The sequence below is a fragment of the Haemaphysalis longicornis genome, unplaced genomic scaffold (assembly GCF_048455015.1).
Source record: "Haemaphysalis longicornis isolate Haplotype H1 unplaced genomic scaffold, Haemaphysalis longicornis Haplotype H1 scaffold_7, whole genome shotgun sequence".
Taxonomy (NCBI): Eukaryota; Metazoa; Arthropoda; class Arachnida; order Ixodida; family Ixodidae; genus Haemaphysalis; species Haemaphysalis longicornis.
This window is the reverse complement of record NW_027526422.1, coordinates 12,392,991-12,418,187: the sequence shown is the minus strand read 5'-3', so window position 1 is coordinate 12,418,187 and position 25,197 is coordinate 12,392,991. Positions and strand designations below refer to the sequence as shown.

The following is a 25,197-nucleotide window of genomic DNA, read 5'->3' as shown; positions in this document are numbered from 1 at the left end:
GCACGGGTTTAATTTGCGTGCTCGGGCACATGCTTTCATATCTTTGTTCGACAATATACCGTTTAGCTGATATTCAGCGCCGTGTTCGTTCCCCTCCTTCGGTGTGTCCCCCTTCCTTCTTTTGTTTGTTTTGCGCTCAATATAAAAGGACCCACCCGTCTAAACTAATGACTGTCGTCGCGAAGCCATCAGAAGGTAAGATGCTTGCGCTTGCCTCACTGATATGACTACTGCGCACTGCTGAAAACTAAGATTGAGGAGTGCACGAGAAGATGATAACCTTTGACGAGAGCTCACTATCGAGATTTGCCTCTGGGCTTCCCCTCCACCCCCCCTCCTTTCCCAACTTGGCCTCTCATCATACCTCTCAAAAAGTTGGTCAATTTTCGACAAAACTTCGTCTGGTCAGGGGTCATATTTGGGAGTGTCAAATCGCAGTCCCTGACCAAGCCAGACGTTCTATTTTGACTTGGTCAGTGACTGCGATTTTACACTAGCACGTAGAAAAGCTTTGGTGTGTTCTGTGTTTCACGCAACAACTGGACTCCATGATTGCACACACATTTCAATTTCGTCAAATGCATCCTTCGAGGAGTAACTGGAAGTGCTTGAGACGATGCACTTGCCTCGGGAGCAGCGATGAGCACCAAAGCCGTGATCCCTTTCCTCGCGCCGGAAAGCGTATTTGTGATAAGGACTTTTTTTTTTTAATAAGGAGCCGAGCACCGTTTTTGGCACTGAAACCCCGCCAACGTGCGGCGCCGCCATGTGTGCGTCGCTGTCGCCCTCGCACGGTGGTTCCCCTCCAGCACGCTGCACCCAAGCCAGGCGGCGGAGCGCGAGCGTTGACAATACGCGGCCCGATGGCCGATCGCGCGTGATGGATGGCCGCAGCAGTGCGGAGGGCGGTCGCACTTAAACGGGGGATTAGCGCCCTGGGTTCCCCGCAGATTAATGCCCGGATTATCGGGGCTTAGGCGCAGCTCGCGGCGGGGGCGCCCCCTAATTGATTCGGCGTCGACCCCCCGCAGCGAGAAGGACGACCTTGACGTCTTGCCGATGGTTCCACTCTCCCTCCCACGAAGCCCCCTTCGCTCTTCGTTTCACCTGCCTATTCAGAGCCCGTCTGCTTTCGTCCCCGGGTGGGTGTCCTAGTGGGGAGAACGGCCGAGATTTTTGTAGCGTAAGCTACACTGGCTGAGGTTGAGCAGTTTCGCGTGGACCTTGAAGGCCCGAGCTGCGCACGCGCGAGGAGCATTGGATTGGATTGGATGGGATTGGATTGGATTTGGATTGGATTGGGCTGGATTTGCTGCAATCCAATAAAATCCAATTTAATCCAATCCAATTGGAGTACGGGTGACATTCGCCGGTCTGCGCATTCCAGAGGAGTGACGTCATAGCCGCGGCAGACGCACTGGCGCAGGTGCGTGCCCAGCTGTGCGCCTCCGTTGCGCAGTAGCAAAGTATGACGCTGCGCCGGAGCCGCTTGATAGCCGTTTCGCGTGGCTCCTGGAGAGCCGTGCTGCGCGTGCGCGAGGAGCAGTGACTTTTTTTTTCTTTATTATTCTAAAGTTTGCCCTGCGGCACAACGGTGCACGATTCACAGGTACACGAACAAGTTTGCTTCACGTATAAAGTCCAGAAGGTGCCGATGAAATGGTCCATGAACCCAGCGCTGCAGGTCTGGAGGGCGGCCAGGGTGGAGGCCGGTTGCACGAAGGTGCCGAGATCGGTGCCGAAATCGGACTGGACTGGATTGGATTGGAAATCGTTTTAGCAGCAGTAAGCATGATAATCAGCTTATCCTAGACAACCAGGAAAGCTAAGAATAACCAGCTGAACCTTAGCTTACGTTAACTATATCCTCGCATAGCCGAGCTAGGCCACTGCTAATTTTTTTTTTTGTCATGGAGGAATCCATGCTTTGCGCGTCGGCTTGTGCTGCGAGTGCCACATTGTTTGAAACGGGTGCAGGTCCGTTCGTCACGTGTCGCTTCGTCATAAGCCGCTTTGTCAGCGGCCGTTTGGTGCCTAGGATCATTCGTCATGCGCAAGTTCGAGACGTAGGAAAGTTCGTCAAAGGGGTGGCGGAATAAATAATTTCAACCTGGTTTTCGATTCCGTAATCACTGATGTAGGGACTAAACGAGGAGATCCGTCTGTGCGCCTGTAAGGTGTGATGTGCGGTATTTCCGCTGCGTAAAAACATGCAAAGTAAAAAATCATGCCCCCCTCCGTCTAGCGACGATGGTGGTTGAACGCGAAGCTTTCTTGTTGAGGATTCTTTGGTTGGTCAATCCACACACTGCGATGATGATGAAACAACATTTATTGAACCCAAAAGATTTGGTGGTGCACAGGCACCAGACGGGGGTGGTTCCCTATTCACGGGACCCATATGTCACCAACAACTCCTGGCCGCTGGCCGCCAGGGTGTGTAGTTGCCGTACGCAGTTGGGTAGTTGCCGTACGCAGTCTTGGAGTCCGTGACCACGGCCTCGACGCCCGGTTGAACGAGCGCCAGAGCCACAGCCACCTCTTCTGCCGTCACGGGATTCCTCGTCCTCGTCGAAGCTGTGACGATCAGTCGATCGTGTGTCGTAACGCCTGCCGCCGCCCGGGGTGTGCACTCCGTAGGCCTAACGTTCAGGTTTGGGTCTCTGCTCGCAACTTTCTGCGCAAAACTGCTGCAATCCTGTACCTTTAAGAACTGGGGATCTTTATCCCGTAGAGATAATTGACCTCTCGCAAAAATAAATAAATAAATAAATAAATAAATAAATAAATAAATACGAAGCAAAACCTTTTATATTGTCTTTGAAGATCTCTTAGCAGCAATGCATTTGGGTGTAGCAGTGAAGCCGACTTTACAATGGTCTCTCATAGAGATGCATGGGGTCTTATGGAAGTATTCATAAATAACCCCGGGGCCTTCCTACTTCGACACCACGCTGACTATATGGCACCTAAAATTATCTTCTCAGCAATGCAGCTGTGTATTGCAGTGAAGGCGGATTTAAAAGGGATCGGTGTATTGCGGAGTGGTTTCAGCAATTTTTTTTATTTTTTGAAGTGCAATACAATGATTCAGGACACTAGGTCATTGGTTTGCGTTGTGTTCACGCGCATGATCGCTGCGTGAAGAATTTTACCACAGCTGATTCTGCATTCTTGTCAAATAGCGTCAATATTGTTGATAAACCCCATACAGTCAATTACAGCGGAGTGACGCATCACTACGACTAAAAAAATATTATTAGTCGGAGCTTCAACCTTTCAGATACCATTTCGGGCACCTTCCCTCAACGTTAGTTCCATTCATTAGATGAGAATGTTGAGAGTATCCATCATGCGAAAGCATATGATGCAAGAACACCTCGCATGGTGGTTTATAACCTCTATCCATCGGGAAATCTATAGTGAGATCATGCGCAAGAATTTTATATCTATGTTAAATTTTATTTCATTTATATTTCATATTTGGGTCATTTTATGCCTTGAAGACACCTGTCCCATGTGCAGCTTTCCCGCTCATGGCAGTCCTTTCAACAGTGATTACTCTGCAATTTTTTAGCGAAATGAAAATGTTCTTTTGTACAGCTAATATTTGAGGTGAATACTTGCTTTGTGCACAGTTTCAAGTCGCGCACGTTGTGCGACTAGGTTCCTGAGCCATGGGAACTATCCCATAGAAATGCATGGGGAGTTAGATTTGACAGCGAATTACACAGAAAAGTATTCAGAAACCTGAAATATTCTTTTAGCGTTTTAATCTTCACGTTGACTTCTAGCTTTATGCCAAATATCATTTTCCTAAAGTGGTTTTTCTAGGTTCCCGAGAGGTTGTAATTTTGAGCGAGAAAGCTGGGTATGCTATTGAAGCATACCCGAAATTATTACACACTAGCGAAGGATAGACGCCTCCTCTGACTGCCATTCATTACTCGAAAATTCTAGATGTATAACCGAGAGGAACAGGCAAACATTTTATTCAGCCGAAACAAAAATTTTCGGGGCACTTACGTCTGCCTAGATGCTTTGAAGTGGAAGCCTAGCGTAACTTCTTAACAACTTATTTGCTGCTGCATCGTATGTGCGTCGCTTTCCTTGCTTTCTTTTTTAGATGCGACGTTCAGAGCATCTCTTGTCGGCGGCCCCGTCCTTCCTGCGTGCGTCCGTTGTTGTCCGCGGCGTGCGTCCGTTGTCCGCAGCCACTCTCCCGCTCTCCTCTCCGATAGCGAACACTCTCTCGCGAGGGGCATTGAATTGGATTCGATTGGATTCGATTGGCTTGGCTTGGATTGGATTGGATTGGATTTGGATTGGATTGGATTGGATTGGATTAAAGTGGATTGTGTTGCGTCATAGCCCCGGCAGACGCACTGGCGCCGGCGCGTGCCCAGGTGAGAGCGTGTGCGGCCCAGCGCGCTCTCACTCCGCCGGTGGGCGGCGCTGCGCGCGGTGGTGCTGCGCGCGGTGCTGCGCATGTGCAGTACTCTCTCTCTCCGCGGTTTCCTCGGTTTCCTCTCCTTCGGGCGCGCTGCCAGAATATAACCGGTGTGCCGCTCTCCGGCGGCCTTTCGGTCGACGGTTGCTCTCCGCTTGCGCTTGAACCCCCTCAGCGTCGCATCACACTAGGGTTCCCGCGAGGGGAGGTGGGCGTAATTTTTTTGTTTCATTTTCGGAACAGTCTTGTGGGCAGATGTGGAAAGCCGTGGCAGTACAAGGCTTCAAGCATGCTAAGAGAGAGAGAGAGAGAGAGAGAGAGAGAGAGAGAGAGAGAGAGAGAGAGAGAGAGAGAGAGAGAGAGAGAGAGAGAGAGAGAACAAGCCGGAAATGATCTTGCGAAGTGCCATATCGCTCAAACAGAGTGTGCTCAGTTGCATTCAAAACACGTTTTTTTTTTGCGGGAAACAGTTTTTTCACTTTTAGTTGTAGCACAACCACCCGTATTTGGCCGGCTGTGTCCAAAAATTCAATAAAGTGAAATATACCGCTACAGTCTGTTTATTTTCGGGACACAAACGTACCTTTCATAGCATTCGCATAAACCCCTTGTTTCAGTCCTTTTACGAAGTGCCGACCAGAGGGATTTCTTGCGTATCTTTGGTGCTGAGGCTTAAAGTGAATGCTTAAATAAGTAAACGTTACTGATATACGGTCTATTCATTTCGCAATATTAAGGGCGTGAAAAGGTACTGTTTTCATGCCGAAGAATGATCGGACTATGCCATTTCACCCAGAGTAGTATTTTCAATGGCTTCGTTTGAAAACTGCTCAACTGGAGGTGAGGCGAATCCGGTCGTGTAAAGAATGGTCCCGGAACAAATGGGCCTGGAGCAGGTGAATCGGCGTGGATATGCCGTTTCTAAATGTGGCTGGCTGCCGTTTCGGTTTATATTGGCACTGTCAAAAAACAGAGAAGCATTCATAAACGTCACGATAAAGAACACCGCATGCAGGCGCTGATCTGTTCGACCGATCCCGCGGCGCCCACGACGGGGGCGCGGAATCGGTCGCGGAATCGGTATGTATTTCTTATTTCGTTCGACAAATGGTCTACATTTACACTATTACAACGACTACACGTGCTAACTTCGATCTCCCATTGCTCGTTTTTTGTGCAAATGCCATGCATTACCCAGTTTGTGCTCTGGGGTAGATAGCAAAGGATGCTGACGCTTAAATTGTATTCCATACTTTCACTCACCTCCAGCCGCACTTGTATTTAAAACTATTCATTTAAATTACGCCATTTTCCGGGACTACAGGCGTCCCTGTTTCGGTCTGACTTTTTTCGTTGACGCCGAAGACGTGGTTACTGCGTCAAGTGTTTCTTTTTTTGGCGGGTGAAATATATCCTTTATTTTTTTAGTGTTTCTCAGGGCTCCCAATTAGTAACCGCAGAGCAGTTCACACACGGCCGGCTTCGCGCAGTGCTGGCCGTGCGAATGGAATGGGTGTAGGAACAAATGGTCCCGGAACAAATGGTCCCGGAACAAATGGCCCCGGAACTTATGGTCCCGGAACAAATGGTCCCAACTCGAAAGTAGGAACAAATGGTCCCGGAACTTATGGTCCCGGAACAAATGGTCCCGGAACTTATGGCCCCGGAACAAATGGTCCCAGGCACCTGTTCAGGCAAAATAATTCTATAAACTCCACGTGGGTTCTGTTTAAATTTGTTTTATTTTGCTGGAATGCAGTTTCTAATTTTTTAGGTTTCTTTATTTTTGTTTTCTTTTTTTTCAGATTTCGTTAAACCGGTTAGCTCAATTTGGGCGATTAGAACGATTAAACGCGGTATTTCTGCCAACCACGCATTTTTGTGAAAGTGCAGGGCATTCATTACACGATTGGCCCGTTTTCGGAATTTTTTATATTTGTATTTTATCCGGTCTTTTTATTTTAGTTGTCGCGTTTTTTATACGTTCAAGATGAACATTCTTATTTATTACTTCCTTCTCTCTTTCGGTATTTGATTTTTGTAATATTTTCCTTCTCTTCGGTTTTCCACGTTTTGATTGTTTGTGAGTCCGGCCGTGTTCCAGGAAGACGCACGTGTCGCGAGACGCCGCTAGTAAGCGAGGGGGGTTACAGGCACAGTGACACGGCGAGACATGCGGTCCTCTGGTCTGATAGCAAGCATCTGCTGAGCTGCTGGTCAAGCCAGGCTGTCGCGGCGGTCAGCACTGTTAAGTTTCTGCTTCTCATTTAATAGACCTTTCCAGAAACTGCAGCGCCGCTCCTTCCCCTGGCGGGCCCGCGCAAGGCGCCATGGGAACTGCGTGCGCGCGCGGTGCTAGCGGCGACGGGGTGATCGCGCCCCGCGAGCCCGTCAAAGGACAAAGTTTAAGTAGAGTGAAATGCTGTGCTTTCAAAATTATGTTTCGCATCAATGAAAGCATCTTTAAATCATAGAACCCAAAATAATAAATAAACTCCGCATCCTTCTGAAACTGCCTGCACCACATGATGACCTTTTGTCGTCTGCTAGCACCGTCGTCTGCTAGCTTGTAGAGTGGAACCAGCTGCTGACAGTTGAAAAGCGTCTTCGCGCTTCAGGCGGCCCGCGGAAAAAGAGAAATTCCTCAACGCGAGGAAATAGAAAACAAATGGGACACTTGAGCTCCCCGAGAAAAATGCAAATCACCAGCTCTTGCTTCCGGCAGCCCGGGGGCGGGGGGGGGAAGAGCCAAGTGGGAAAGCGAAGAAGCCCATATCGTGTGCACACGTTATTCGTGATGCATTTCCACGTGTATAAAGCTACACTCGTTTACGACCTGCCTTGGCGATTGTAGTTTACGCTACTGACGATATGGCGCCAAGGAAGCTTCAGGAGGCGGACAAACATGCTGTGTGCTCGGTTGAGACAACAATACGCTACGAGATTTGCATGTTTCATTGCACAAGTTTCCGAAGGACAATCAGATTAAATAGGATTAATGTGTTCGCGGGATAAATCGCCAGGGCCGGGATGGCCGCTTCGCTTTGTGGTAGCCTTCCGAGCATCACAGGATATGTGGACCCCATTTCAACGCGAGCAGACGCAAATGTTACATGGACCGAATGCGACCATTTTTTCACACCGGGTCTTCACCGACAGGTGTCGTCCGGTAAAGACAACTAAGCCCAGCATTATAACGTAAATTATGCTTTTTATGTTTTTTTTTTGTTTCCTATATAGCTGCAGCGAAGTGAACGAAACGCCGCCCTACTAAGCGCCCGTACCGCTTCCAGGCATCCAAGATGAACTAGCGATATGCAGCCCTGTCGAGATACTCCTGTCAGCTCGGAGTAATCAACGCCCGTTTTGTAATAAATTTTAGCGCAAAGGGCGTAACAAGGCGATAAAGCAATGCTTTCGCTCCAGCAGATAACGATGAGGTTTCTCCAACGACAGCGACTGCCTGCAGCCCATTTCCTGCGGCATTGGAGGAACGGGGTTTCTGCTGTTGTGAATTCAGCATTTCGACTATTTCTTTTCGGTCGCTCATTGTGGAATTATTTCCCACTTTTAAGGTGTGGTGTGCTTCCTGTGTGAAAACAAAGGAGGCAGCTCGCCATAGCTGACCCAGGATTCTTGATCGAAGATGAGCTCCGTGAACCTGGCGTGAAATACCCCCCCATGTAAAATGGTCGGCGTCAACTGACAGTAGCGGAGCAAGCACGAACATGGCAGATCGCCAACCTGAGGAGACACGTCGAGCGAGTTATTCGAGAAGTGAAGAACTTGGAAATACTACATGTGGTATGATTTGCCAAATGCAATGGCTGACAAGCCAGACCAGATATGGAAAATTTGTTGCTACCTGAACAACTTCCTATAGAAACCACTTCTCAATCTATAAGTAAGCAAAATGTCAACTATGCGTGTTTTGTATTAGCGCCCTCTGAAAAGTTTTACCTTTTAGTCGGTATTGGTTAGTTTTGCTAACGGAATAAAAGTGTACGTGTCTTTTATTGCAATGATATCATACCAGCTGTCTCGTCTTTTTTCGACTGGAATAAACATTTCTTTTTTTCATATTTACACACAGCCGAAAACAGAAAAAGAGCTCAAGATTGCACGATAAGACTTGCCACCTCTTTGGCAACAGTACTTGAAACAAATACAGACATAGTGTAGCATGAATCCATGGGATACACACTGCAACTCCCCAAAATGCAGCAGTTTTTTGAAGAAATGCCGGCTGTGGTAAGAATGCTGAAGTTTGAAAAAGAAGCCAGTCAATAAAACAGCTGTCCAGGATAGCAGATGTTCTGCATGCATCACACAGTGTTAAACGCCGAAGCTGCACCGTCAAAAAATGCTGCCTCCGCAGGCGCTGTCGCGCACGGCACGGTTTGGCACGGTAGAGCTACATGAAGAGCGGCCCGTGCGGCAGCGGCGGCGGCTGCTGCGACGCTCACACTTCCCAGGCTGCTTTGCGGCCGCCGTTTGGGGGCGCGCGCAACTTTCCGGAAAGGTCTATTAATGAAAGCCGCCGGTGGCTCATGTATTGGCATCGCCTCCGCTTCTGGCTGTCACGTTCAGTTCCTTTCATGCAGCCGCAAAGACCCGAAGTTGGGGGTCGCGGAGTGCATGCTTTGTGTTCCTTCCTCTTTTGTGTGGCAAAAGACTGGGGTGCTGAGCCCTAGTAGCTCTGTTGGTATGCGGTCGTTCGGTGACGAACTGACGGGAAGCGAAAGGGCGCTGTCTCTAGTTTTTGACGATTTGCGAAGCCGGCGTCGGCGCTGTTCGTTGATGGTCATTTGCCTTAGGAATTCGCCTCGGGTTGAAGGAGCTCTTTTCGGTAGTCCGGCGGGCGGCGGCGTCCCTAGTCTGGGAAGGGATTAGCCACGACTCCCTCACTGTGCCCGCGCGCACGGCGACAAAGGCAGGGCGGGAAGGCGACGACACTGTAAGGTGTTAGCTGCGCGAAGACCGCTCTAAACGTTCGGCTTTGGCTTTTGAGGAGATGCCGCCCGCCAGCAAAGTGTTGCCTATTTTCGGAGAAAAACGAGTTTCTAAACTGCAAGTTGTAAAATTATCGAGGTGAAAAATCTTGATTAGTGTTGCTTCGCTTGATTCGGACTGCAGATATCGAAGCATTTCAGGTGGTGAGCACAGTAACTCAGCTTAGCCAACCCAATAAACCCTCATCGAGTAAAGTTCCCTTTTGAAATAGCGACAAAACGGCGAGCGCAATGCACCAGTACAGCTCTATGTTGACTGGCGGTCAACAGTACTGTCGCACTCACATCTTTGATACTTTACCATAGCCTAAATAATACCGTCACTGTAAATAGGCTCAACGCACTGGATGAAGTCGGACTCACTTCTCAAGCATTAACAAAATTTTGTATTCTTGCGAGTATTGCACGTCAGCCATGTTAATTTAAACAGTTGTGTTGCTCCACTTCATAAGAAAACTGCATTCACGAAGAAAATTACGGTAGCCCGTTATTGTATTCACTTTAAACACCGGCCGAGGGCGGCCCAGTGCACGCAGATTTTTGATTGAAAGGTTCACCACTGGTTTGCCTGGCACTCGGAATAACAAAAAAAAAATACGAACAAAGCAAGCACGGGAGATCGTACACGTGCGACAAAAAAAGTTTGTATACAGCATTGAGCTCAAGAAAATTCGGCATCATCAAATATACTGTGTACAAACAGATGCAAAATACAGTGTGCACAAATACAAGCATAAATATAAATACACTGACCCCCCTCCTTCCTTCATGCAGGCGCTAAGGCGTACTAGTGGTGGGACCATTTCTTCCTACTTTGAAGTTGGGACCATTTGTTCCGGGACCATTAGTTCCGGGACCATAAGTTCCGGGGCCATTTGGTCCGGAACCATTTGTTCAGGGACCATTTATTCCGCGACCGCCCCCCGCCCCCCCCCCCCCCCCCCCCCCTCCCCTTGGAAGCGAAAGCGCTACCGTGAACTTCGTTTCGTCAGTTGAAACACGAGCGACGAAACCGCGAAAGCGCTTCCGATTCCGAATATGCAAAGGTGCCAGACACCTCAACGAGCCATAGAACGGAAGCGAAAATCATCGACCGAAGCGCGAGCCTACTTATATGCAGTGCCGAGAAAGACAGCCTTGTCTTGGCTATTCCAACATTGAACGACTTCTTTTAAATTATTTATCACCATTATACCATGTCAGCGACTACATTATATTAAAAAAATTTCTCCCACCTCACCTCGCGGGAACCCCTGTGTAGATGCGACGCATAGGGGGTTCCGTTGTTGTTTCCGTTAGGTTGATTCTCCCATCGCGTGAAACGTGCCGTGAACCCCTGAACCCCCTGCCGCGGCTATGACGCAACGTAGCGCGGCTATGACGCAACACAATCCAACACAATCCACTTTAATCCAATCCAATCCAAATTAAAATCCAAACCAAGCCAAGCCAAGCCAATCGAATCCAATCCAATGCCCCTCGCGAGAGAGTGTTCGCTATCGGACAGGTGAGGGGGTGAGCGGCGGAGAGTGCAGCTCGCGCGGCGAGGAGAATGGGGGAGGGGTGTGGACGGACAACAACAACGCCGTATGGAGGGACAAGGCGAGTGAATGAGATGCCGTCGCATCTAAAAGGAGAAATAAGGCACAAAACGTAGTATTTTAATTAATTTGAGTGACCCCAACACTACCTTACACAGACCTCAAGCAACTCCGTAAAACTTGGCAAGCAGAAGGGAGCGAACAGACAGAGAACAAACTACACGTAATAAAACCACACTTTGGAAACACACTACTGACTCACACAACAGGCACATTGAAGTTACCTTAGCTTGGTTACGGATAGGCCATACACGTGTGATGCACCGCCTCCGGTCTGGTTGTTTTGGTACAGGGCGTTTCGGTACGGTCTTTTCGGTGCACGGACCTTTCGGGACACGGGTGCTTCGGTACAAAGACGAATTTTGGCACGCCCTTTTGGCTGCGCGCGTTATGTTCTTGTTCGCAGTTGTTTGTTATTTTAGGTAATGGGGTGGTTATAGGCCTTGCCAGAAAAAAACGCCGGTTTATGAGTTAAATATTAGCTGGGATATTCATAGCATTTATAAAATCTAATTGTTCATTACTTTGTTTTTAGAAACCTAGTAACACCAGTATTTTATATAACAAATCAGTGACAGAACATTGGGTTTTCCACTCGTTTTTTGACGACTTATTATCAACTGATTTTTTTTTTTTCGAAAATTAGCGAGAGTAACTATTTTCTCTTTACACTTTGTGGAGTCCCTACGACAACGGCTGCGTAAATGAGTGCCACCTCATCGGGAAAGAAATTTGTGATTTTATAAATGACGATTTTACAAATGACGATTTTCTAATGACGAAGAGGTTGCAATTTCTTGGCAGTTTGAATTTGTGTGTGTTGCTTTCTTCTGATAACGCAAATACTTGAGGAGTTATTAGCAATGCATTACTTAGGGCACCTATTGTAACTTTCCGCACGCTTCCGTCCCGACTTATTCGTAGTTAGCAGGGACTGCGGCGGGTTTATTGTGTTTGTGAAATAAAAATTGGAAATGCTGTGTAACGACGTTGAGAGCCCTCTGCAATGTTTTCTGCAGCATACTTAGAGTTATTCACCTTCGCAAGGACTGCTCATCCGTAATTCTTGGCGTTTTGCCGCAGAGCATAATTCCTATAATATGGTCGTGATCTGAGACCAATGCCACCTGCAGCTCCCCATTATCACTACTTTTTTGAGCCGCAAAATGATGTTCGCAGAAGCAGGTATTCGCGCGACATTATACATGGTACATATATATAAAAAAACAAGTGCCGACTGCAACAGGCATGCTGCGGGTTATAATGATCCGCTGCAAGCCAAACCGCGTGGGATGATGTAAGTGAAAAATACAGTGTGAAACTTAAGCGCTACTCTTCCGACTGATAATTTGTTTCGAATTGCACTGTTAATCGTTCATCTCTTGAAATCTTTAAAAAAAAAAAAAAAACATTTCATTATTATTTATAATATAGGTGTTTACTTAGTTTAACAGAACGGGAGAGCGCTTAGTGCGTAAGGAATATTTTCGCCAGCAATCATGCACATCAAAGCAGCGTCCCCGAACACGACCAACGTTGGTTCGCGGCTCATTGGTACCTCTCAAGTCCACATTCGGTACTTCTGTAAAAAAAGAACTTCGCTATTCCGAAAAAATTTAAAAAACCCGCCGCAGTGGCTTAGTGGCTAAGCCGTTGCGCTGCAGAGCACGAGGTCGCGGGTTCGATTCCCGGCCGCGGCGGCCGCTTTTTTGACGGAGGCGAAAAGCAAAAACGCCCGTGTGTACGAGATTTCGGCGCACATTAAAGATCCCCAGGTGGTCAGAATTAATCCGGAGCCCTCCACTACGGCGCGCCTCATCGCCTGCGTTGCGTCGGCGCGTTAAACCCCACAATCAATCAATAAATTTAAAAGAATGTTTAAGTAATTGAATAATCGATTCAAAGATCTTTTATGCGAAAAGTAAACAAATGAAAGGGGATCGAGGAACTATCCTCAACAAATATTTACAGGAGAAATCGCTTGAAAAGTATGCGGATTCGTAAGTAGGCGTAAATATTCACAAATAACAGCCCAGATGCAGTGTTTAAAAAAATCGATCTTAGATCCTGTCCAAAGACAAATCAAAACAAAAACAAACTGATATGTTCGCTCACTGAAAACTCCCTAAAACCCGTTATTTTTTTGTTCTGGACCGAGATTTTGAACCGAAGGGGCGGCTGAGTCTGGATGGACGTTCGCCCTTGGGGTCAGCCACCTGTCTTCCCCGAATTCCGCTCGTCGCACGGGAAGTAGGGACGGAGCGTGCATGGAGCGTTTAATAAGCCAAAGGAAGCATATCGCCTTCAAAAAATACTGATGGTGGGGTGCCATTTATCTCTGATAGGAATGAAACCCGACCACATTATGACAAGTACAATTTCGAGCAGAACCATCTGAAAATCACAAGCGACCAGTCCTTGCAAAAAATATATCTATGTAGGTTGCAGAAAACATTGCAGATAGCTTTGAATACTATACAAGAGCCTTTTCAACTTCCAATTCACACAAAAAAAAAAAAAAAAAAGAAACAGTAAACCCAGCACATGTATACGAACTGCTAACGACGACAAGGCTGGGACGGAAGCGTGCGACAATGTTCAACAGGTGCCTTTGGTAATGAATTGATAATGACTCGGTACGTGCATTGCGTTATCAGGAGAAAGCAACGCCCACAAATACGGAATGCCAAAATATTGTAAGATCGTCTTCGTCATCACGTTGGAAAGATACAGGTTCCATCATGTGCCTCTGCGGTGGCGCTTAATTACTCAGCTGTTATTTTAGTTCATGGAAAGTGAAAAAAATAGTTACTGTCGTTGATTATTGATAAAATGAGCGAGAGAAAATACCTGATCATACTGTCGCTAAAGAGACGAAGTAATGAACGAGCTATACGTTTTCTGGCTACCGTTACGCAAATAGACAGGCATTTTTTGGCATGGCCACAAATTTTTACTGGCCTAAATTAAAGCAGAAATTTGAGCAACAACCGCTTAATAAACAAGTTCGATTTGCGTGCTTGCAACTCCCATGTTAAAACGCACGCGAATTTTGCTGCCTCAAACGCTCGCTCGAATTCGTTTTCGTACCGAAACGACCTGTACCGAACCATCCTGTACCGAAATGTCATGTACCGAAACTCCCGTGTGACCGAAACGCCCGTGTCCCGAAACGCCCGAGTCCCGAAATGTCCGTATACCGAAAAGACCGTACCGAAAAGCCCTGTACCGAACCGCCCTGTACCGAAAAGACCTAGACCCGTGACGCACTCGCACCTGCTCACTGGATCCCCAAGACCCCTAGGTGTGGGGAGGGCCTCTCCGTGATACACATCCTCATTCAATAAAATGCACTCGAAATTACACTACGCAAACACTTCAGAGAACTCTACAGACAACATATTCCATTACATCCGTCATACTTTTTAGGAGACGATGCCATGTTTTCTGTTCAGCGCACGTTCTGTTCAGCGCAAGTGAACTTCTTTCAGAAGTTCACTTCTTACAGCTCATCTCATACCACCCATAGTTTTATCCCTGGTCCTATACACCAGCTACCTTATATATCTTTCAACCACTCTTGGTCTTCATCCTGTCCCTTTACACCAGCCGGGCTCATAGTCTTTGATTGGTTTTATTCGTGTTCCCTCTAACCAATTTTTACTGTCACGTATTCATCAAAACACTTTCTTGGCGCTATTTGCCCTGGCTGGCCTTGCGCCATTAACCTTCAAACATCATCATCATTTGAGTGGCCAAAATTCCACTTCTTATCTTTACTTTGGGATGAAGTATTGGTTCACACACGCACAGGGCACGACCAGTGAAGCAAATGATTCGCCGTGGAGGGAGATGCGGTTATCGCTTAGCTAAAAGCCTTTTTGCTGCTGACGCTGCGGTCGTGCTGAGCGGACTGTCTAAGCTAAATCTTTCTGATATGCGTTGACTGGGTCGTAGTCTAAGAGGTGCACATAGTTAAATACGTTTGCTTGTAATTTGTAATTGAGCCTACTTCCCGGTCAGTTACTTGAATGAAACTTTGACGAACTTGTTTTCTTGCTCCAGTGGACAAACATGGGGCTGTTCGTTTCTTTCCGGTAGAAGTTCATGTATTGACAGCCGACGAGAGTTTCGCAATATTTACAACCTCACTGTGAAGTATGTAATTTTGAAAATTTAATGAAAATCGGAGTAATGTTAAGCTAGTCTTGGGGGCTAATTGCCGTGTAATCTTTTTGGGATGTTTTCAATAAAACAAGATTTAGAGCCACTATCTGCAGTGATAATCCTTCCGAAGATAGACCTGCTTCACTGTGCAACACTCAGTGTGGGAAAGCCATCCTACGACGACCAAGCTTACAACAATCTTCTTAAAGTCGGCTTCAATTCTAAACACAAATGAATTGCTGGGGAGGCATTTTTTTTTTCAGGAGAAATATAAGCCGTCTTTTATTAAAATATGAAGGCCTTAGGACTTCTTAAAATTTTCTATCAGTTTTTCCGCACGCTGAAGATTGGCGCAGTGTTACGACCTTGGCGATATGAGCGGGCGCCGCAACGTAGCGCGACGCTCGCGTGCGATTCTTGCCTACGTCGCTCTGTTGTCGACACGATCTGCCCGATCGCTGTGAAACAAACTTAAGTTGGCGCCAAAGAATGAGACCAGTTGGCGGCATCATAAGAGGCATTGCCTTAATCCTCGCTATAACTTCACGTTTTACCGATCCCACCACTCCACATGGCTGACCTCTTCTGCTTTAAGAAATAATTCCTTCCCTCTCTAGTGCAGGTGAGATATCAGCTCCATGAAATTTTGCTTCTATTTCTGCTACTTTACACTGCGAACTTTTGGGCTGTCGTAGCTGCAGCACCCCAAAAGCTTAGTCGAATCCTCGGGCTTGTTCTCTAGCACTAACGACTTCAGCTTTGCTGCATCCGACACCGCTGACGCACATCGTGAAGTGATTCGGTTAGGAATGAAAAGGGAAGGGAGGACGCTGGGGACGTTATTGGGCTCACCTGGGACATGTCTTGGCTTAACCCAGGGAGGAGAGAAAAGGATAGAGACAGAGAAAGGAAGGAAAGAGGTTGCTACTGTGGTAGGGAATCGCAGCGCACGAAACGCACGTCCTTCACAAGGGACACCGCCACCGGGGCGGCGGAGGGGACAAGAATAGGACTAATCGCATCTGGAAGCTGAAAACAGACACCAGTCTTCGAACGTCCAACCAAGAAGCCCTGTTGTTGACTTCAAACCTGAGAAAGCGAAGTAAGCCTCGCGCTCGCGAGCGTGCGTGGTGGCCGCCCGAACATGATCGCCCTGTTGCATAGCAGGCATGCCTTCTCTTTCGAGCAGTCCCATGCAGTGCAGCTGAAACACGTCCCTACCTCAGTGAACCGCGACAACAAGGCCTTCATTCCGTATCGTTACACCGAATTCACCTTCCCGCTCGCGTCGCTTGCGCCAGGCGCCCGCAGGGCACGTGTTCACAAAAAACTTTCGCAAGCTCTCTTAAGAAATTTTATGCCAGGTGTAAAGAGTTACAATGTTATCGCGGTAACTTCCCTTAGTTAGTTGCGATGCAGACTTATCCGAGCTTCCCACCTGCTGCACGCAACTAGCCCAGCAGCATCGCCCAAGCGCAGGTGCACCCCGACTTCCACGTAAAGGGCACAAAAGGGTTCGCCCGCCGTCTCCCCAGCGCGCCTCTCCGGGGTCATCATCGATTTGCACGGTCCGAACTGCCTTCGCGACTCCGTCTCCCTTGTTCCCCGAGGGTTCACGGTATAGTTGGGAAATACCGCGCAGCCAATTTCCCGTACAAAGCTCGACTCGGCGTGTTTGCTTGGAGGGGATTAGTAAAGTCCCCTCGGGAGTCCACTCACGCTGACAAAAGCTCCCCAGCTTCAGCCTGCGCTGTGTCGACCTGGCGTGGCAAGAGCATGTCGTCGGAGGTCGTTGTTCATCCGGCTTCGCTGCTTGTCGTCTCGCACGAGTGGTTTGGCTTGTTTATCCGGCTTAGTTCGTTCCACTGGGAAATTCTATCAGCTCCAGTAATCTCCAATGCACGTGGGAAGAGCGCTAGGAGGGATGGGGGTAGAAGGGGGAGGTAAGGACGGGTCAAGAAACTTGAGAACCCCCGCAGGCTTCCCCCGTGTTCATGGCAGTGATAACGGCAAAGCGTTACCGTTACAAAGAAGTGTTATCCAAACCAAACTTAACATGCCCTAAACAACCTGGATGTCTACATTCACACATTTCTCTGCATTTTTCGCGTTCAAGGTTACACACAAATTTATTGTTTCCGCGTGCTCTTTCTTTCCCCAAACACTGTTTTATCGAACGATTGTTTGTCGAAACAGTCTTAATGAAACTCAGGTTTTGTTGCTTTGTTAGGCATTTTCTGTCGTCTATTTTATTTTATTTTCAATTCCGCCAAACTAACCTACAGTTTTTTTTAATTTGATCATGTCTGTACCATGTACTAGATCCAAAAATCTCCGAATGTATATTTACGTGCTTTTCCTATTTCTCGTGCTTCTTTTCGCTGCTTTTGATCAAGTTTTTTTTCATTAGGAATCCCCTATTCATTCATGCTCTCGCCTTTCAAACTAAACTGGTACGTATTATTTTTTCTTTTAAGAAATTTGCCGTCTTAGTAGGAACCCTTACCAGGCAGTTTTCATTTTCACTGAGTTAAGGTAGAGTGCTAAAACTCTGCGCGCGCAGGCGCAGTCCGGTCCCGGTCAACACGGTAACCAGGGAAAAGATCTCTGAGTTTTAGCACTAGAGTTTTAGCACTGCGTATGCTCTGTCTGCTCCGCGGTTACCGTTGGCGTCACTAAATAAAGGCTTGTTTTAGTGAATAAATAAAAGCTTATTTAGTGACGCTAGTTCCCGTGTTGACCGGGACCACCGTAACGAATGCGCGGGCATGGTGAGGGCCGACCGCGGAACTAATCCACCCTATCGAAACTAATGCACAAATTCCCAGACGGGTCCCGGTCAACATGGTACGCACGTAAAACATGGAGTATTCGCCCCGAGATCGAACACAGTCGGCCCCTGGCGGCGGCGGGACGAACCGCTCCGTGTGGATGGCTCTCTCGCGTCGTCTGCTCGTTCACGTTGCGCCGCTGCACACGATAAAACAACCAATATGTGTACTTGTTTTGCAGTAAGCAATGGAATTGTTACCTCTACTTCAGCATTTCCTCTAGAGATGCAATAATCAGCGGCTGTGGCGGGTCAATGCGCTGGTTTAATTACACGAAATATCTTCGCCGTGGTCACCGTTCAAGAGTGAAACGTGTTGTAAACATTGCTTCGACACATTTCACTTTTCTTATTGACGCGTGCAGTCGTCTGCCGTTTCGGGAACGTCAAAGGGTGCTTTTTGAAGTGGTGGTTATTTACAGGTTAAAAGCTTAATACACGCTGAACGCGTAAGAAGCGACAAGACCTGTGCATACCCGTGCATTTACCACACCCTTGTAAAATTGCGCTGTGTCCTTATAGAAAGAACAAACAAACAAAAACAATTACAACGCACACGACCCGTGCGCTATCGCACATGCGTTACCGGGCACGTATTTTACACCCACAAGCACCCGTGTTATCCAATTCTTCCCGTACCTTTTCGAAAATAAGTACCATTTTTTGGACAGACGTTTCTTGTACTGTGTTGCTAATTTTACAAATTATTTAAAAGACGTTTCTGTGGACGCGCAAGAGTATTTCGGGTGGGATTTCTCGGTAAAATTAAGCAGTTGTGAGTTTGCGCCTGCCCCGTGGCATTTCGTGTGTCATTTTTATATATCTCATTTTCAAATCCCGACATGAATTACCTTGTCCAAAAACGTGGTTCACTCAGCATAACTAAACGCATAATATGGTCACGTCTTAACCTCGTAAGGTGGACCTAAGTTTAAAGATGGAGAAAAAATCGCGTAATATAATGCACGTTGTTGCCCAAATGTGCGGAGGGTGTGTGCCATGACTCGCTGGATTCTTTTAGTTTTTCCACAATGCTCGCTTTCAATACAACTTTGAAAAAGGCGAGCCACAATTCCTGGACAATCTCGGGCCAAAAGGGGGGTTAATCAGTTTTGAAAATACTGGCGTCTACTTGTTGAAGTATACTGCCTTTTCACCGCTACCGAAAACGACGCCTAGCGCACTTTAATTGCAAGTGTTTGGCTCTTCGTGTTACATGCGTTCTCTTCTCGCTGCACTTGAAACGTTAGCAGAACCCCTGCCCCCCCCCCCCCCCCCCCCCCCCCAAAAAAAAAAAAAAAAAAGAAACGAAGTTCACAGAAAACTTTTATTCGTGCCTTTTTTCACCGACCCTCACGAATTAAATGCCGAGACAAAAGCGAGCTTCAGTTTACAAGACCAATTAGTTACCGGGAACCCGTCGCGCTGTTTTGTAACGAGAAATAAAAAGGAACGTTCTACTGCATCTGCAACAGGGCAACTTCATTTCCCATCTTTATGGTTCGTAAGCGACATTACACAAGAATGCAAACACATCTCGCTGTTCTACGTACCTCTTAGATTTTAGAAGGAACGCAAATGGTCAACAGAGCAGACTTATAAAATCTCTGCTCACTCGGAGGTCCCAGAAGCTGTTTACACACTGTCAACCTGCTTGTCACTTTGCAAGTCTAGCTAAACATGAGATGTTGATTGTACTGCGCGCGTTAGCAATTTATTTCGCACGCTCACTTTCAACGAAAGCCTTAAATAAGCGATCCGACACCGTTATTCATCAAACCTGCCTTCAGAGTCGCTAAAATGTCATTTAACTAAAGCTACACACAAAAGACCTGGTAGAACGGTCGCGTTTATTTCTGCGCGGGTTAAAATTCTGATTTTTATGTTGCCTCTCGAGCGCACAAAAAATATCGTAAGCTCTTAGAAAAAATGTCGGGGCAGTTAAGTGGTGTTACCATTCTAGGGCATCCCACATATGTAAGAATGTGTCATGCTACCAGTCAAAGTGATTGAAACTGCTGTTGTAAACTGATTTCCAGAGATAGGGGCTTCCTGATCTGTTTCTATTTATGACTTTATTGAAGGCTAGAAGCCATATAGTCTGCAAAGATCGAGCTTGCTACGAGCCACGGCGTACAAGTTCATTGTCATTATTGCGGCCGTTCTGAGATTCCCGATGGGTCGCCGCTTTTTTGGCGTACTATTAAAAGCTTATTGCCGCTTCCATGTTATAAATTGAGCGTTGAGGAACCGAACTACGGCATTCCACTCTTGTCAGCGCCTTTCGCGCGCACATACGGCGCGAGAAAGGCACGAATCGCGCCCACAGTGTGCACTCTCCCGGGCCGCTCAGCGGAGCATCCACACTAGAAGCGCGACGCTGCCGCCAACTGTACATGTCGATCTCGTGGCGAATACGGGTGCTAAAACTCTGTAATAACTTGTCTAGAGCTTTTCTGACTTGTGGTCCCAATTGGGAAAAACACACCTTGCCCCGCCATTGTTCGCGATCACGTGTCTCGGAGTTCTGCCCTCCCTCAATTTTTAGCCACGTGATTTACTCGTGATTTGGGCCTCGATTATGTGGTCGCATTGTTTGCAACTTAACATGTCACTCCATATCCAGCCAAGTGTTTTGAAAAGATTAGCGGAACTTTTTCCGGTATACCGGTTGTCTTAGCGGCCGCCACATCGAGCTACACATTCATGGTATACAAACGCCCCCTCCCACTAAATATTATCCCTGTCAAAAATCTTGTTCCCAAAACCACCCCAGCCACCCGTTCCTTTCACATAAAAGCCACGGAAGCAGGTGCACATTCCCGAGACTGATTCGCAGTTAGTGAAGAAACCCCGATTTCTTTACTCTTTCATGCTGCCAGAGTCCTTCAATGCTTCTCTGGTCATGAAACTCCCAGCCAAGTTTCGTACGGGGACAAAGGGCGCCACCGCAGATCGGAGGGCATCGGGCGGCCGCCGCTGCCAAGCCGCTGCTCTGTAGCCAGACCGGCAGGCAGGAACGCAGTAGCAGCATGCTCGTTGGCACCACATTTTTTCGCCACTCACAAAATGACAAGTCCATTTGAGCTGCCCACGACACGTAAAGCGAAAGCGCACTGCTGATAAGGCAGCGAGCGTCTGTTGTATCTTACTCCGTGGTCCGTTCCCTGCCAAACGCGCTCTGACCACGCCCCCGGCTGCCCTCCGATCAACACCAGCGCTGCGGCGCGGCAGCGTACGAAGCTCTCCCATAGCGTGATGGCGAAGTTTCATGACCAGAAAGGCATTGAAGGACTCTGATGCTGCACACAGCTGTTCCACTGCAAGTGCTTCAACATCCAGGCTGCGGAATACAACTTCCTAATGCAGACCGGGACAAGCAGCCACAAATGCTTGAAGTGTCTGAGGCGATCGGATCCGTCTGGTGTGCTGCTCGCTTCTGCAAATGGCACCGGAGACACGCCCACCGAGCTATCGGCGCTCTCTTCCGAGCTGGTGAGCCTTGCCTGCGAAAGTGCTTCCGAATATACTGCGAGTGTTATCGCGCTGGTGCAGGCGATGGCATCTCAGATAGGCGCTGTCGCATCTGAATTAAGACAACTGGGAGTGGAAAACGTGTCTTTGCGCGTAGCAATACGTGACTTGCGGGAGTGTGTGGTGGGCTCGACGGATTTTCCTCCCTTGCGCCTTGTCGACCATGCACCGCCGCAGGATTTCGCTGACGTCCTCGCTTCAGGACCGAGCCTTCCGAGTGTCAGCGCCTACCAGGAGCGACCAAGGAGAACGCTGCGACCCTCCAGTAAACTGGTGAGCCAGTCCCGAAGACCGCCGGCTACAATTGGTACGGCGAAGAATTGTTTACTCAAAGTCGTGCCTAAAGAACCGGCCGCAACGGCCTTTTCGTTTCTCGCCTCGCTCCTAATACTAGTGCGTCTGACATGCGAGAGTTTCTGACGGAGTTCATAGGTGACAAGACAGTAACATGCACCAGACTAAAAACCACAAATACCGCACGCACAGCTCTTTCGACGTTGCCCTGGACAGGAAACTTCTTGGGATCGTTAACAAGTCTGACGTGTGGCATTGGCTGAGCGTTCCGCCCTTTTACGGACGTTTGTCACCTTCAAGTCATTTCGAACAGCCTGATATCCCCCCAAAAGCCTCAGGGTGGATCAAGGAAAGTAGGGCTGTATTACCAAAATGTCAGACGACTTCGAACGAAAAGAGAAGTTCTTTAGGGATAATTACGACTCTGAATACATCATATGTTTGACTGAAACTTGGCTTAACAATTCCATAATGAGCCAGTCCATCTCATGCGAAGATTCCGTCTTCGACCCCCACTGTGCGGCCAAAGCTAGCTTTTTGGCGGAGCCCTGTATTTAGCCGATACAATTGTGTGGTTCGGCTACACCTGCAGCATCAAACGAATGCTTTCGAAGTGGTAGGACAAAGCTTGCTACTACCACACAGGTCCGTCGTCAACCGATCTATTGTGGTTGTTATTGAGTGAGTGAGTGAAAAACATTTTATTGAGTTGTTGATGATGGGGATGGTGATGGGTATACTGGCCTCTCCTTTAGATAGCAGTGACGGCATGCACCATCTCGCCTATGTAGGCCAATTTCCTATTCCAGCTTATATTTCCCTAACCTTCGACTTGCATTTCGATTTCGTTTTGCCCTGATGCTATTTCTGGCTGTGATGATGCTGCCGCGGCGTCTGCTTTTTTGATGGAGGCGAAAAGCGAGAACGCCCGTGTGTTAGAGATTTCGGCGCACATTAAAGACCCCCAGGTGGTCAAAATTAATCCGGAGCCATCCACTACGGCGCGCCTCATCGCCCGTGTAGCGTCGGTGCGTTAAAGCCCACAATCAATCAACCCTTGATCGACTCCTTCCCTGCTTTTTTTCGCCAATGCTCTAATCGTTTTTTTCCCCAATATCCAGTGCAGACCAGTCAATGCTTCCCCCAACGGGGAAGCCCAGTGAACACCCCCCCCCCCCCTCCTCCATCCTCCAAAGAAAGTGCTCCCCCACACTTCTAGCCGGCTGGATAGTCTGGCATTCTATTATATGTAGTTGATTGTTCCGTTATCTCTTCCACAGCCTACACATGCCTCATCCTGGGGCAAATATTTGCTCATATAGGTTCTTGTCCTCAAGCCAATTCGAGCTTCCCTTAAGTGTTATCGTAAAAGTTCTCGTTTGTAATTTATTAATTTCGTTCTTCATAGACTCCCAGTGATCCTTTCTTTTCTATCCTTTCCGCCAACATAAGCGTTTATCTGTTTCCTTCACTTTCTTTATAACTGCCTCAGATTGGCCGTTTGCCTCCGTAATTTTATAGTCAATCGCCTGCTTTACGGCCTCTTATATGGCAGTGACACTTCTAAGGCGCAGGTATCCGTGTATTCTATAGTTTCCCACTTACATCTAAATTTGTAGGCCTCTAACGTATTTTGCTTTGCGCTTCCCTGGCTTCAATTGAAGCCCAGCCGGTATTACACAACACTTCGTCATTCGTTGTCTTGCTGTGAGCTCTCAGTGCTAACCGGCCGATTGCCTTCTGAATAACTTCCAGTACCGACATGATGACTGAATTTACGCATAGTACGTCATTCGAAAACGTGAGCACATATTACTACCTTAACCAAAGTACTACATCTATCAAAGTACTCAAAGTCTCTCAAAGTACTACCTCTAACTTATATACCCCAGAGTGCTGGATTTTTCATTATCGCTGCCTTTCGCCATTTTAGTTTGAGGCGTTCTTCACGGACATTTAGGCAGCATTTTCTGTAATTTATAGCCAGATACCCAAGTATTTATACCGCTTCCCTAACCGGCCCCAGCGCCACCAGTGGCGAAGTCTCGCGGGAAGTCCGAGGATAAGGGAAAGGGGAGGTCTCTTCAAAAGAAGCCCGCGTGGCGCGTGGTTGTCTCACGGTGACAGGAGCCAGGGCCCACACACTCGGCGCTTGGTTGCGTCGGTAGCGGAAAGCCAACGTGATCTATGCGGTGCTCTTTAATGCCTCGCTCCCGTGTTATCGTTAAGCCTGCGATTAGCATGCATTATCTTCATCACACGGACGATAAACGCTGCCCGGGATTTTTAACCCTGTCACCTTCTGGGTTCTTCGTCCCTGTGAAAAATGTACCCGCTGCACTCTGCGCACCCACATCATGTTTGCTCGGCGTGGGGAAGGTTGGGAGTAAGGAGTGTGAGTATACCGGAGCTTTTATCTGGGTGTGGCACAGTCTTCTGCAAACGAAGGAATAGATAATTGGCCCGGGAAGGACACAACAGTGAAGCCGGCAATATGATGAAAACCACAGGAATGATTTTGGTTTCCTAAGTGAGTGGCACGCCTTTCGAGGCCTTCAAGGACCTCCCTGGACCCTGGTAAGATGTTCAATTAACAGCTTATTCTGCGAGCACAAGTTCCTTGTGGGCTATTCCCTGGTTTTCAAAACGTAAAAACAACTTGGGAACAATTTTATTTTTGATTTGCATATTCTGCTTCCTGAAACAGGCAGAGGCCTGTCACCCTTAAATTTGGCACTTCGTCTCGAGTTCACTGAGGCCAACGCTCGCAGCAACAAAACAATCGCTCATCTCACCGAAGCCTTTAATCAAGTCTCCCATACGCTTCGGTGCATCTTTAGCGGACACCGAGAAATGAGGGAATAGGAACTTACCCGACTAATTCGTGCGCTACTTACCTTGAGAATCACCTATGCTATTAACCTTAGACTAACCTAAGGTTATGTGAATCCGCAAAGCACTCGTAACCTTAGCATCTTAGCATCACCATTCCCTAAACTATAGCAGTAAACCTCTTTCTCACCCAGCAAGTTAAAGTTCGGAATTTGTCCTAGAATCATCATCATCATCATAACCAGCCTATCTACGCCCACTGCAGGGCAAAGGCCTCTCCCAGTCTTCTCCAATTACCTCGGTCCTGTGCCAACCGTGACCAATTTATCCCCGCAAACTTCTTGATCTCATCTGCCCATCTAATTTTCTGCCGCCCCCTGCAGCGCTTGCCTTCTCTAGGGATCCACTCTGTTACCCTTAACGACCAGCGGTTATCTTGCCTTCGCATTACATGCCCTGCCCACGTCCATTTCTTTT

The 25,197-nt window shown here is 47.8% G+C and overlaps 1 protein-coding gene across 8 annotated transcripts in view; it reads left to right on the top strand.

Annotated features, from left to right (window-relative positions):
• Nucleotides 1-25,197, top strand: part of LOC144144530 (uncharacterized) — a 321,359-nt gene that overhangs the window by 101,475 nt on the left and 194,687 nt on the right. Inside the window, exon 1 of one of the 8 annotated variants that reach the window (XM_077676020.1) lies at nucleotides 21,270-21,867. The exons of 5 other annotated variants lie outside the window; for them this stretch is intronic. In XM_077676020.1, coding sequence (XP_077532146.1) covers nucleotides 21,424-21,867 — 444 coding nt within the window. In that variant the 5' untranslated portion in view covers nucleotides 21,270-21,423. Of the gene's footprint in view, nucleotides 1-21,269; nucleotides 21,902-25,197 lie in introns of those variants that run through there. 2 more of the 8 variants (XM_077676019.1, XM_077676026.1) reach the window with 2 other exon arrangements.